This window comes from Limulus polyphemus, unplaced genomic scaffold, assembly GCF_000517525.1.
Source record: "Limulus polyphemus unplaced genomic scaffold, Limulus_polyphemus-2.1.2 Scaffold2103, whole genome shotgun sequence".
Lineage (NCBI taxonomy): Eukaryota > Metazoa > Arthropoda > Merostomata > Xiphosura > Limulidae > Limulus > Limulus polyphemus.
This window is the reverse complement of record NW_013667713.1, coordinates 185,032-198,279: the sequence shown is the minus strand read 5'-3', so window position 1 is coordinate 198,279 and position 13,248 is coordinate 185,032. Positions and strand designations below refer to the sequence as shown.

At 32.0% G+C, this 13,248-nt stretch overlaps 1 protein-coding gene across 2 annotated transcripts in view; it reads right to left on the bottom strand.

Moving 5' to 3' along the window:
• LOC106465961 (N-acyl-phosphatidylethanolamine-hydrolyzing phospholipase D-like) overlaps nt 1-12,669 on the bottom strand; it is a 25,397-nt gene extending 12,728 nt beyond the window's left edge. The window contains exons 1-3 of one of the 2 annotated variants that reach the window (XM_022393929.1): nt 12,551-12,669; nt 6,970-7,146; nt 3,889-4,450 (exon numbers count right to left, since the gene is read on the bottom strand). In XM_022393929.1, coding sequence (XP_022249637.1) covers nt 3,889-4,450; nt 6,970-7,079 — 672 coding nt within the window. In that variant the 5' untranslated portion in view covers nt 7,080-7,146; nt 12,551-12,669. The remainder of the gene's footprint in view (nt 1-3,888; nt 4,451-6,969; nt 7,147-12,550) is intronic. The other variant, XM_013926210.2, reaches the window with a different exon arrangement.
• Between the last annotated feature and the right edge of the window lie 579 nt (nt 12,670-13,248).

Here is a 13,248-nt window from a genome sequence, read left to right as displayed (position 1 = left end):
CGTCCCGTAAAATTAAGAGACTTCGTTGAATTTTGATTTTGTGTTTGTAAATTCTGTACATTTATTTTAAGTTATTGTTAATTGTTTATTGGTTTAATGTAAGTGGCTATTGTTCGGGACGAACAATACTAAGGAAGGGGCAGTGTTACGACAGCGGGGGTCACGTGACGCTAGTAACACGTCATATTCTCGAACTTTCACGTCCCTTCCTGAAGTCTCGAGAAGTTACTAGATATGCGGTATTCTTGTATATATAAGACTGGTAAGAACTGATGGCAACAAGGGAGTGTAATTGAACTGCAGACAGAGATAGATACGGACAGTTGAGTCGAGCACGTGAGACGTTCGTTGTGAATTATAGCATCTGTAATAGCGCAACTGTGGAAATTAAGTGTATTGCAAAGTTGTATTCAGAAAGAATAAACCAGTTTTATTTAAGAAAGGACTTGTATTGCTGAAGTTTCTTCGGAAAGAATTTTTACGAAAAATTAACTAAGGACCAGAGATGTAACAATAGGAAAAACATAGAACTAATATCAATAAAGATTTGAGCCAACAGAATAATTTCAGTCACCTGCCATACTTACTATAGAGTAAATTTACCTTATCTAATTTTATGACAATTTGATTTCATTTGGGGAACACAAAGAAACAAGAAAACTATTCTTTACACATGTTTTAACTTAAAAAAATATATATATTATATGTACTGTAATTTTGAACAAAAAAACAACCATCAACATGATATCTTTATTAAATCTTAAGAATTCTCCAGTCATGTGATTTCTTTGTTTCATAATGTATAAGTATATTCCTGTATCTAGATAAACTACTCGTACCTAATGATAACAAGATTTTCTCTAAACATCTAATAGTTTTCTTTATTACCCATTCCACTCATATATAAGCTATATATGAGCAACACTTATTTCAAATTATGTCTTCTATTTGAAGAAAATTTCTGTAGCTTTCAAACGGACACAATTTACATACAAATATTTTCATAATTGACAAACAACAGGAACATTTACAAGAACTATACAAAAACAACTCTTAAACCTACACATTTACTCTTTTATGATATGACAGTCTCATTCTTGCTCTATTCAATCATATTTAAACTTTCTTTACAGTTGTTTTCAAAGTTATGTGTCATTAGTAAATGTCATGATCACGATCACGAGACTTCGACTCTGACCATGATACCTCCCTGTAAGCAGACTGTCCCCTATCCAATGCCGCCAGTAATTATCGACGGACTACTGCTCGACTTCTCGCCGCGAGACACCTCCAACTATATCCACTGCTACAAACCCCAAGCCCACGTATTGCCTGAGCGCACCTGTTGTCTCTGCAAGGAAGGTTTACTCCTCCAGCCCAGGACACCCAAAGATCTCCATTAGGTAATGAATAAGAATAAAACTTGAAAGTGTATTCAGATAATATAGTGTTATTGTGTTAACAAGTAACAATGTCTAACTTCTCCATGCTAGCTTAAGTAATGATTCATTTTTACAACGATGGTATGGTACCAGTTAAATTTTTAAAACTAACACTGTAACCAAGTTTCCAATAATTTAAGTTTACTCAGTGTTTACAAGTATTTAAGAAAGCAGCCATTATTATAAATCTTAAACTAGAATAAATATACACATCATACATTTAGGAAAACTCAAAACAGATTTTTCTGTACAATTTTGTTGTCATAAGTGTGCTATAAGAAAATATCATTTTCAAAATGAAACACAAAGTTAAAGATTTTTTCTGCGAGAGAGAAGTGTATACATTTATCACATTACACAGCTGAACATATTGACTCTTAACTAAATATGAAGCTGGTTATGTGTATACAGTAAAAATACTCAGCAACCACTACAGTAGGGATGAGCAATTGGAGATATTTCCAATTCAATAATCAATTATTAGTGTTCCTCAAACAATGATACCTACAAGTAAAAAAAAACAATGATGATGGACACATCCAGCCAGCTTCCTGTAAGCAATTTAACAAAAAATAATAAAGGTTGGCAGTGGGTACTTCCAGCCAGTTTCCTTCACTCCTGTCAGCAGTTTATCAAAAAATAATATAGAAAAGGGTGGTGGCGAGCACTTCCACCTAGCTGCCTTCCCTTTTATAAGCAGTTTAATAAAAAAAATATAAAAGGGGTGGTGGTGGGTACTTCCAGCTAATTGTCATCCTTCTTATAAGCAGTTTAATAAAAAGATATAAAAGGGGTGGTGGTGGGTATTTCCAGCTAGTTGCCATCCCTCTTGTAAGCAGTTTCATAAAAAGAATATAAAAAGGGTAGTAGTGAGCACTTCCAGCTAGTTGCCTTCCCTCTTGTAAGCAGTTAACTAAAAATAATATAAAATAGGGTGGTGGTGGGCACTTCTAGCTAGTTGCCTTCTCTCTTGTAAGCAGATTAATTAAAAAATATATATAAAAAAAGGTTGGTGGTAGGCACTTCCAGCTAGACGCCTTCCCCCTTCTAAGCAGTTTAATGAGAAAAATAATATAAAAAAGCTTGGTTGTGGGCACTTCCAGCTAGTAGCCTTCCCTCTTCTAAGCAGTTTAATAAAAAGAAATTATATAAAAAAAGGTTATTGATGGGCACTTCCTGCAAGGTGCATTCCCTCTTAAAAGCAGTTTAATAAAAAAAATATAAAAAAGGTTAGTGGTGGGCACTTTCAACTAGTTGCCTTCCCTCTTGTAGGCAAAAAATAATATAAAAAAGGGTGGTGGTTGGTGCTGCCACCCATTTGCCTTTTCTCTTGTAAGCAGTTTAATAAAACAGATAATATAAAAAAGGTTATTGATGGGTGCTGTCAGCCAGTTGCCTTTCCTTTAGTCAGCATTTCAAAATTAATGACAGTGGCAAATAACCTTAGTAACTTTTCTATAATAAAGATAGGATAAACACACCCAGATAATTAGAATAATTGAAAATAGTACTAACCATAAAAGCTAATTTCAATTAATCAATTAGTTTAAGTGACACTAATTAATGTTAACTGCTGCTCGTGGGTAATCAATTATACTAATTAATTGATTAAGTCACTCAGCTCTACTCTACACTGGTACATGAACTGAACAGATATCTTTCAAACAAAATTTCTTAGACTAAAAATTCATGGATAACATTCAATAAACTGTGATGAAGTATGAACAACCGATGAAGTAGCTCACAGTGTATTTGCACAACAGTTTCAATGTATATCAAAATACCTGACTACTGACTAAGGCTGAAGAGATGCAATAAAAAATTTATGGAAGGTAGCCTAAAAAACTGATACTCAATGACAGTGTTTTAAAAGTTCATGATAAATAACAAAATGTCCAACAGCTAAATGTATGTTCTCACTTAAATGATAAGCTTTTATGGTTGGAAAACATTGTTAGCATTGATTACATGCCCAACTAAGAAAAAAATAGTTTCGTTTTGAGTTTACTTACTAATTATAAGTATTATTTTATTACATATTACAGCTTTTACAGTAAGGAAGAGTATTTTTTAAATCTGGTATGATCATTCTTAAGTTCACAAGTTTTAATGTCATAACTGTTTTAGAAATATACTTCCTTACTGTAAAACCTGTAACTTGTAATAAAATAGCAAGAAATATACTTATTTATCTATACATGTTTCTGGTTGACAACTTGCATCAGAGTTAAATAAGTGTTAAAAAAAACAAGATTTAAACTTCTTAATCTGCCAATGTTTCTGGTTGATGGTTTACATCATACTCAAAATGTTTGATCAAAAAATAATTTTTCCATCGACACAATCAGTACATCTACATAAAAAAAACACATTTTCAAAGCTACTAATTCACAGTTTATGAAAATTCCTAAAAATGTAGATATTTTAATGATTAAACAAAACTTACAGTTTTTGATGGGATGTTACTCTTATCTTTTGAAAGCCCAAACTTCAAGATATTTGTAATAGTTGGAGGACGCCATGTTGGCCACGGATTTTGAAATCTTCCATTAATGCAAAGAGATCGTTGAAGGTCTACTCTACCAGGATGTACCACTGAATTTCTTTTGATGGTAGGACTAGTTTCTCCATCACTAGCAACAGAAATGTGATCACTAATGCTTAAAGAAGAGACTTCACTAGTACATGGTACAGCACGGTCGGTATCCACATCAAAATCTAGCAGTTGGCTTTTGCCATGAGCATTATCACTATCATAGGTAAACTTATCGATTCCAGTTGAGCAAATGAGAGAACTTCTCCTAATTAACTTTCTTTCACTATTACTTGAAAGATCGGAACTAGAATCAGATATTTCAGGGGGAGTGTTCAGCTCTGAAGAAGCACTACCATTTGTTAGTTTTACAAATGTTTCTTTTCCTCCTTTCTTAGTCATCCTCAAGTCCAGTGATAACTTCTTATTTTTTGTGGTCATTTTCACATAAATTCTCAACTGTCCGTGACATGAACTACAAAGAATTAATAAGTAGTATCTTGTACTAAACATTGTTATGATAAAATTCTCAACTGAACGTGACAGAGCTACAAATAGTTCGTAAGTATCAGCTTATATTTTGTACATTTATGGTTAAAATTTAAAAAATAACTCATAGTGAAACCTCTAATTAAAATTTATAAATTTTTCTGTTCAATTATGTTGAATTAATACACCATACTATGTTTAAACCACATATAAAAAGATTTAAATAGCTGAAAAATTAAGAAAGAAAATAAAACAAAGAAAAAAATTATATGACAGTTTTAGAAAAAAAATCCTGAAAAGAAGTACATTTTGTATTAGTAAGTATTCCTTTTCTTACACATTTTACAGGATATGCAATCATGAAGTTCTTTTGTTTATACAAGGAAGACACTTTTAATAATATATCAAATTCTTTACTGAATGGTATTCTCTTTTAAAGTACATAAATTATTTTTAGTTTAAATTCTGGAAATGGTCATCTTCAGTTCTTGTAAACACTGTCTTAAATGTTTGATAAAACTTGCACACTCATAAGTAAGCTTTTGGTCAGTACATGGCAAAGCAGTACATATACACTCAATAAATTTAGAGATATACTAAAACATACTTAACTATTTGTAAAAGTATAGCAAACAATTCATCGTACAGAAACTTTTCAGTAATTTATATATCAACAGCAATTACAGTTTTCAATTAAACAGTTTTAAATTCAAAACCATTAATGTGCCTCATTATTCACTACATGTTCACAGTTAGTTGTTTGTAGTGCAAAATATAACAAATTACACCTCTACAGAAAAATGTTGGTGAAAGTTATAGAAACAAAAATGTTTCTTGTAGGCAATTAGTTTCTAAGACTGCATAGAATGCCTCTTTGTATGAATAAATATACAAAAGCTGAGACAGCTGTCAAGACCTGTTAATTGTAAACAGAGAAAGAGTTGGAAATATTTATAAACTATTAGCATACTATTACAATTTAGAACGACTGGAAATTATTTTAAAATTACCAAAATACTTTCAAGTTCATTATATTCTTATATCCAGAAAAAGAATGCTTATTCTCTGATTCATCTTTGGTTTTCTAAAGCTGAAAGTTATCACACACAAGAATACCAAGAAGTAGAAACACCACATTTTCCTCCAGACAGTGGTTTTTAATGCCACTAGGCTTGAAGCTATAAGCTGTTAATCCAACTAGATGGGTGAGTTGCCACTGCACTTTCATCACAAATGGTTCCTTTATGTCTAAATGTTATGTTACCAATATAAGAAAGTTAAGTAGCCAAGGATATTCAAGGTCTTGTGATTTCCAATCTCAAGCATTATTTGTACCAACCTTAAACACCTTTTCTACTTCTCTTCAAATTTAGGGGGGAATAGGACTAACTGGTAATTTGTATAATTACCCTTTTTTTTCTTTTTTTTTACATGTAATATGGGTAAATAGCCACCTAGTGGTGGAACTTACACTTTCAATCATGAAAAAAGGACATGTACATTTATAAACAAATTATCATTTCCTATCTTAAAGTCAGTAGATTATATGTAGGGATGGCCATGGTACACAATAGGCATAATACAAATGCTAAAAAATCAACAATGAGAGAGTTTTACTTTAAAAGATGACTGCCACTTACTTTCATTTGTTTCTCTACCCAACAAGGCCAAAAACAAGGCAAGAAACCATCACTAAAATACCAGACCAGAAAGTGACCAACCCAACAAACTGTTCATCATTCTTCTTGTTTCAACTCTACAACTACTTTATCATTTTAGTGCAATTTAAACCTATGTCCACTCTATATGTTTCTTGGCAGCACACAATGTCATTGCTTAGTCGTAATAACAAATAGTAATTTTAAAAAATCATAATTCTAGTGTAAACTATGTTATCATTACCCCTTGAAGTTGGCTTTTTTACAGAAATATGGTGTTAATTTAAAAAGCTTACGTACAGGGTGAAACAGAAATTACCAGCCAATATATCAAAATGACTGACCTCGTAACCATTTTTTACTCGTGCATTTTACAATGTAACATTAAATTTTAATATTGAAAATCATGTAGGGATGGTCTACATATGGCTGTATCATCCCTATATTCTTGTTTGAATTCTTTTTGGCACTATCACCCCTATATCATTTTACATTTAAAAAATGTTTTTATTACTTTTTAGAATAACACTCATAAACTGAAACATATATTTCATTCTCATTACCTTGAATTACTGCTATTATGATTAGTGACATAACCAAAGGTCAGAATGAACAGCCTACACAGAGATAAATCAAGATAGACATTTCTGCAATGATGGGAGATTTGGAGAACTCTAGAAGATCAAGAGAGTTGGTCAAATTTGAAGTTGGTAAATAAAAAACTATGAAAAAAACTAGCTAAAATTGTAAAAATAAACAATAAGGATTTCTTACTTTGAAAAGTCATTTAACAAAATTGAAATTATTGTTGGATAGTGAACATGGCTTTAGTAATGGAAAATCTTACTTTACTAATCTTTTGACATTACTGAAGAGGTCACTCCTAATGTGGATAAGGGTACAGGTGTGAATGTGGCATATCTGGATTTTCAGAAAGCATTTGACAAGGTGCCACATAAAAGGATTGTCAATAAAGGTACCTCTAGATGTGGGGGATAGGTTGGCTCATTGGACAGAACATTGGCTGGATGGAAGAAAGCAGAGGATTATTATAAATGGAATTCAGTCAAATTGGATTAACAACACAAGTGGGATACTTCAGGGCTCAGTATTATGACCCTTTGCTCTTTTTGATTTACATCAATGACATATATGAAGGAATGGTAAATAAATTATCTATATTTGCCAATAACATTAAAGTTTTGGGTGTTGCTGGCTGAGAGGAGTATGCTACTACTTTACAAAAGGATTTGGATTATTTGGTGAGTTGAGCAAATAAATGGCAAATGGCTTTTAATTGTAATAAGTACAAAGCAATTCATGTGAGATATTACAATTTGAATTGTAAGTACAAGTTTGATGAAATAACCTTAACATTGTTATGGAAGAAAATTATCTTAGTGTTCTAGTTGATCAGTCTCCAGTCATCCAAGAAATGTGCTGTTTCTAGTGGCAGGGCAAATAAGATTTTAGGTTTTATCTATAGAAATACTGAATACAAGTCTTAGGCCACATTTGGAATATTATGTTCTATATTGGACTCCTTACATCACAGAGAACATTGAGATGTTGGAAAGGATCCAGAGGAGAGTTACTAGAATGACATCTTGGATGGAAAAGTTATCATACAAGGATACATAAAGATCTCTGAACTAATTTTCTCTTGAAAAAAGAAAAGTTAAAAGAGATCTGATTGATGTGTTTAAGACTGTTAAGGGAAATAATAGTGTTAACAATCTTTTTTCGTATTTAACAGTAAGAATGGCAAGACTAGGGGACACAAGTATAAATTTTCACAGAGAAGTCTTCTCCAGCTAAGACAGCTATATTTTTCTAACAGGGTGATTGGCCTCTGGAGAGGGTTACCTTCGGATGTGATGGGTACAGTTCATTTAAGGGAAAGCTTGATAAATATTTAAATGATAAGGGCTGGCTTTGAGTTGGTAATTTTTAAGGTTTAGTTTAATTTAGTATATAAGACAGCCTAGTTGGACCAACAGATCCCTTGCTTTCCTTTAATATTATGTTGTTACCATAAATCACAGTGACATAACCAAAGGTCAGAATGAACAGATGACACAGAGAAAAATAAGGACAGACATTACTATAAATCATATAAATGATATAACCAAATGTTAGCATGCCAGATAAATTTGAAAATAAATAACAATAACGAAGTACCATTTTAACCCACCTTGTAAACACTGTGTAATTATGAAACTTGCACACTATAACTTTTAATATTGTAAATGTATTTTCATAAAATTTGGTATGCTTTTAGTAAACACTGCAAGTTTATGGTACACTAAAAAATCATATTTTTAAATTAAATTTTACTATAGATTTGTCTGAAATTTAAAAAAGCCATTCTTGAATCAATACAAGCAGTTATTTTCATGTTAAGAATAAAAATACGTTTTTCATCTAAAGAGTTTAAAATTTCACTTCAATAGAGAACAAAAAACCACAGTAAATGGAACTGTTAGAAGTCTTGATATTGGAGAAACTAGTTTCGACACATTTGTGTATCCCAGTCTCATGTTGTCTTCTCAGAAATGTTCCTCAAACCACAGTATGTACAAGAAAAAAGAAGGTTATTGGTGGATACTTTCAGACAATTAAATGCTCCCTAGTAAGCATTTCAAAACAAAAGAAAACAAAAAATTGAAGGCAGGTGCTGCCAGCCACTTGCCTTCCCTCTATTCAAAATGAATTACACTGGCAGAAAGTCTTAGTAGCTTTGTCATAACAAAGACAGGGTAAGCAGGTTGGGCGGACTGGTAGCAATAGGAAGAAAACCCAAGACTTTGGAAAAAAGACCGCCCAAAAATCACCAAAGCTATTCTTCAGAAACACAAGGACAGAAGATTGGGCTTGTTTACAAACAGTTACATAATGGTAATGTTCCTTAACCTGGCACCAACCTGAACAGGAATCCCACCAAGGTCATTGCAAGTGATGCAGCATATATGGCTCAAATACACTGATAAATAAGATCCAAAAAAATTAGCCACAGAATCCCAGTGTACTCCATAGTGAAATGTGTAAAGAAGGCCACAACTGAAGGAGCAGAAGCTTCCAAGTTAGTAGACGTTTTAATAGAAAAGTTGAAATCTATAGTTACAGGTACAAATGATCTCAACAAGAAAACATGTGCAATAAGCCATGTAGATTGTAAGAGACAGGAAAACTAAGGTAGGTCAAGTACATTCAGAACTCTAGTTAACCAATGTTAATAGAGTGAGTTCTACTCAACAAGAAGTGGCAAACTTTGTTTCGAAAATAAATCTGCCTGTTTTGAAAAGTAAGTTTCAGAAATATATTGTGTTAATTGTAGAACTCACAACAACAGAAGTTCTCATGTCTAAAAAACAGCAATAGAGAACCTCTAATCATTTGTTAAAATTACAAGGTTAGAAAATCATTTTTCTATTTGCCTCTGAAGAAGGAAAGCCCACTTTCCAAAACAACTTAGGTTACCAAGTTTCTGTCTAACACTAAGCTATCCAACAATAAAAGCCATACCCATTTATTTTCACCAATAATGCTTTTTCCTGCAAGTATGATCTTCATACTATATTGTGTTGCTATGGCTAGGCAATTAGCAGGTTGATTTACCACAACCCAACTAAATTATACAAATAAGTGGATATACTTATCATTTCTGGTAACTGGGAGTCTCTTTAAACTTATCAGCTTTTTTAGATACAAAAAATGTCGTTGTTCAAAAGTTTCCTTTTATTAATTCATAACTGGATCAAAATAATAATAATAATAGCAAAAATATATGTAAATCAAATCAGACTTGTATAATTTAGTTGTGGCAGTAAATAAACCTAATAACTGCCTGACCATAACAACACAATGTAGTATGAAGGTCATACTTATGGGAAAAAAGGCCTTATAAGTTAAAAGAAATGGGGGATGGCTTGTACTCTTGGTTAGCTCAGTGGCTGAGCTATGGATATACATGTATGTATATGTATAGCTATGCTGCTGTTTAAAACTGCTGTCAATCACTATTTGGAAATGTTCAGCAGTTTTTAGTAAACTATAAAAAAAAGCCTAATACTACAAAATATGGTAAGAGATAGATGAAAATTCTATCACTTAATTTTAGAAAAAGTGTTGAACATGTCTCACCTTAGCAACTCATTGAAACCAAAATATCACACACCATGTATTATTTCATAAAAAAAAGTACAATATTGACAAACTATTTGTTTTCATGAAGAACTGGCATTTAAAAAAAAAGTAACTTGTTAATTTCATTATACTAATCAAATACTAAAACACCATTCATTTCTGTGATTGGAAAATTTAAATTTTGTGAAGGTGTTATGATATCCAAATTATACTTTTTTTTTATTTTAGTCTAACCTGTACTTCAGCATTTATTCAGAGCTCACTACCAATGTCATTATACAAATTATATTTCACAGATGTGAGCAATGGGCAAAATACTGTATCATCTGGTGTACATATTGTATTAAAACTAACAATTTTAGAACTACAGTAATCCTTGCAACTTAGTTTTGTATTACTATATGCTATAAGCTCAAATGAAGAAAGAAGATTAAAATCATTTGCTAAAAGAGAAAAGTTTCCTTCTGAATGTAATTTTTGGGTTGTTTTATTAAATCTATACTGTAATTGATTGATCTCCAAGTTACTTGAAAAATACTACTATCCTTTTCTTACACTGTGTTTCTATGTGTTTTAGTTAAGCATAATTCAAACCTGCTCGTAGTAGTCACTAGTACTGCACTGTCACCGACAGACATGTATCATTTTGTAATGTATTACCAATGAAAATAATTATCACAATAATTCATTATCGGGTGATTTGCCATCATGTGACGTTATGACAGCAGTCAAATGTTAGCATGTTTTATCTGTGAACTGTCAGTGAAAATGACTAATAATTTTTATTAAGAATGCACCATCTGTTAAGTGAAATGGCAGTTTTCAGTATTTCATGTTATATATCTCATTAAAATTGGCCCATTAGTTTATCAGAAAACATATGAATGTCACTAAACATCCTCCCCCCCCCCCCATCTTTTGTTATTGCTCTTTCAAATTAGTGCACCTAAATTTGCAGATGTCCAATGACACTGTTGAAATCCATGGAAAGAAAATAGGGAATACGTTGCTACAGAAATATTTACAAAATTAATCACTACTTCTTTATTAAACTGCAAAATTAATCTAATAAAAATTACCTTATAATAACAATGTGAAAGTTGATTCATAATATACTAGGCCCCCACTCCAGTGAGCTCAGCAATACGTCTAAGGCAAGGTTTCCCAAACTTATAAAATTGTCATCAATCCCAAAATTCATAGAATATAACTTATAAATGAAACTTCATAGGCAAGAAATTATTATATAATCAACTTTTATTCATCATAATACAATCGTTAGGAAACATAAAATGAAAAAAGAATGGTTTTAATTTTCACTTGCTGTTGCCACTAGGCATAGGGCAGTTAGATGCATAGGTCAACCTTAACCTAGGAGCCATTTTTGACCTCCCCATTGGTCTTTATTCACCCCCTGTACAGTCTCATCAAAACCAGGGGGGGAAGGGGTCAATATTGACCACTTTGGGAAATCATGGTCTAAGGGCTTATAATGCTACAAATCAGAATTAATACCCATGGTGAGCATAGTATATTGTTTAGCTTAGCAATTCACCACAAACATAATTTAATACACTATATGTACAAAGTAAAATGATTAAAAAAATATTGGACCATTTTGTGCACCATACTATGGACTTTATCCTAGTAAACAATGTAAACTGCTACTACACCAGTCGTCTTGAACTTTAAATTTTATAATATCAAACTTGGACTTACATGTAAAAAATATGTAGATTTTTAATATTTAATAATACTAGTATAAAAACATGAAACACTAAGTCAATTAACTTTTAAGGATAAGCAGCATATATCATTCTTTTTTACTGCACAATCATATTATAAAAGTATAATTATAAAATTACATTTAGCGATTTATATCCTACTCCTACGTTCTAGTAAACAAGAACACAGACAAAGATACAAATACAATGGTTGACTCTTCCAAGTTCATTTTAATTTTAAGTTGAATACTCTTGGTATAGCTAGGCTCACTATTAATGTACCTATTTAATTTCATTTTTACTACAAGTATACCACTACTACTTCAACTCCAAGAATTAGTACTACTAGTAGTAGTAGCAGTATTAACCTACCGTAATTTGGCCATTATTATGATTATAACAAAATGCAAGTTAAAAGGCTTAGGCCTAAGTCTGGCCGTAACATAAAATTTGACACAACTATGTTAACAATTTTAAAATCAACGTTACTAGAACATAAAAATTATAACCAATTATAACCTTCATATTCATAAATTATAGTCCTTAACTCATTCTTACTTTCAACGTAACTCCAGTATTATTTGATTTCTCGTATGCTAGAACACTTCATATAAAAAATAATAAATTATGTCATTGGCCACCTAGTAGTGCGTTCCAGAAAATAAACGAAAGGGTAAAAAAAAAAGTTGAAACACATTAAGCTAAGTTTTCTCCTTTTCATTTACTTTCTGTTAAGGCTATATCTAAATGCGTCTAACCACGATCAGCTGTCTTCATAGTCTTCTCGTTCTCTCACAGAAGCCCATAGTGGCACAGCGGTATGTCTGCGGACTTATAACGCTAGAAACGGGGTTTCGATACTCGTGGTGGGCAGAGCACCAATAGCCATTGTGCAGCTTTGTGCATAATTACAAACAAACTCTCACAGAATGATTGTAGTACTAGGATATTACTCTAATAGCATTAAGATATTTGAAAAACCTGGCGTTTCGTTCTTTTCCAGCATAGAAGAAAGAAAATTTACTTGTTCATAAAGTTTTCTAACCTTTTTACATTTAAACGTATTGGAGCAAGCATTAATTCTAAACTAAAGAAAAAAATGAGTGTTTAAAGAACGATAAAACTCCTGGGCCAGATAATATTTCCCCAAGGATTTTTGAAGGAGGTTAAGGATTGAATATGCAAGCCACTTTCTACTATATTTGTCTAAATCTTTGAATAGTGGGCAGGTATCACAGTATTGGAAGTTAGGTAAT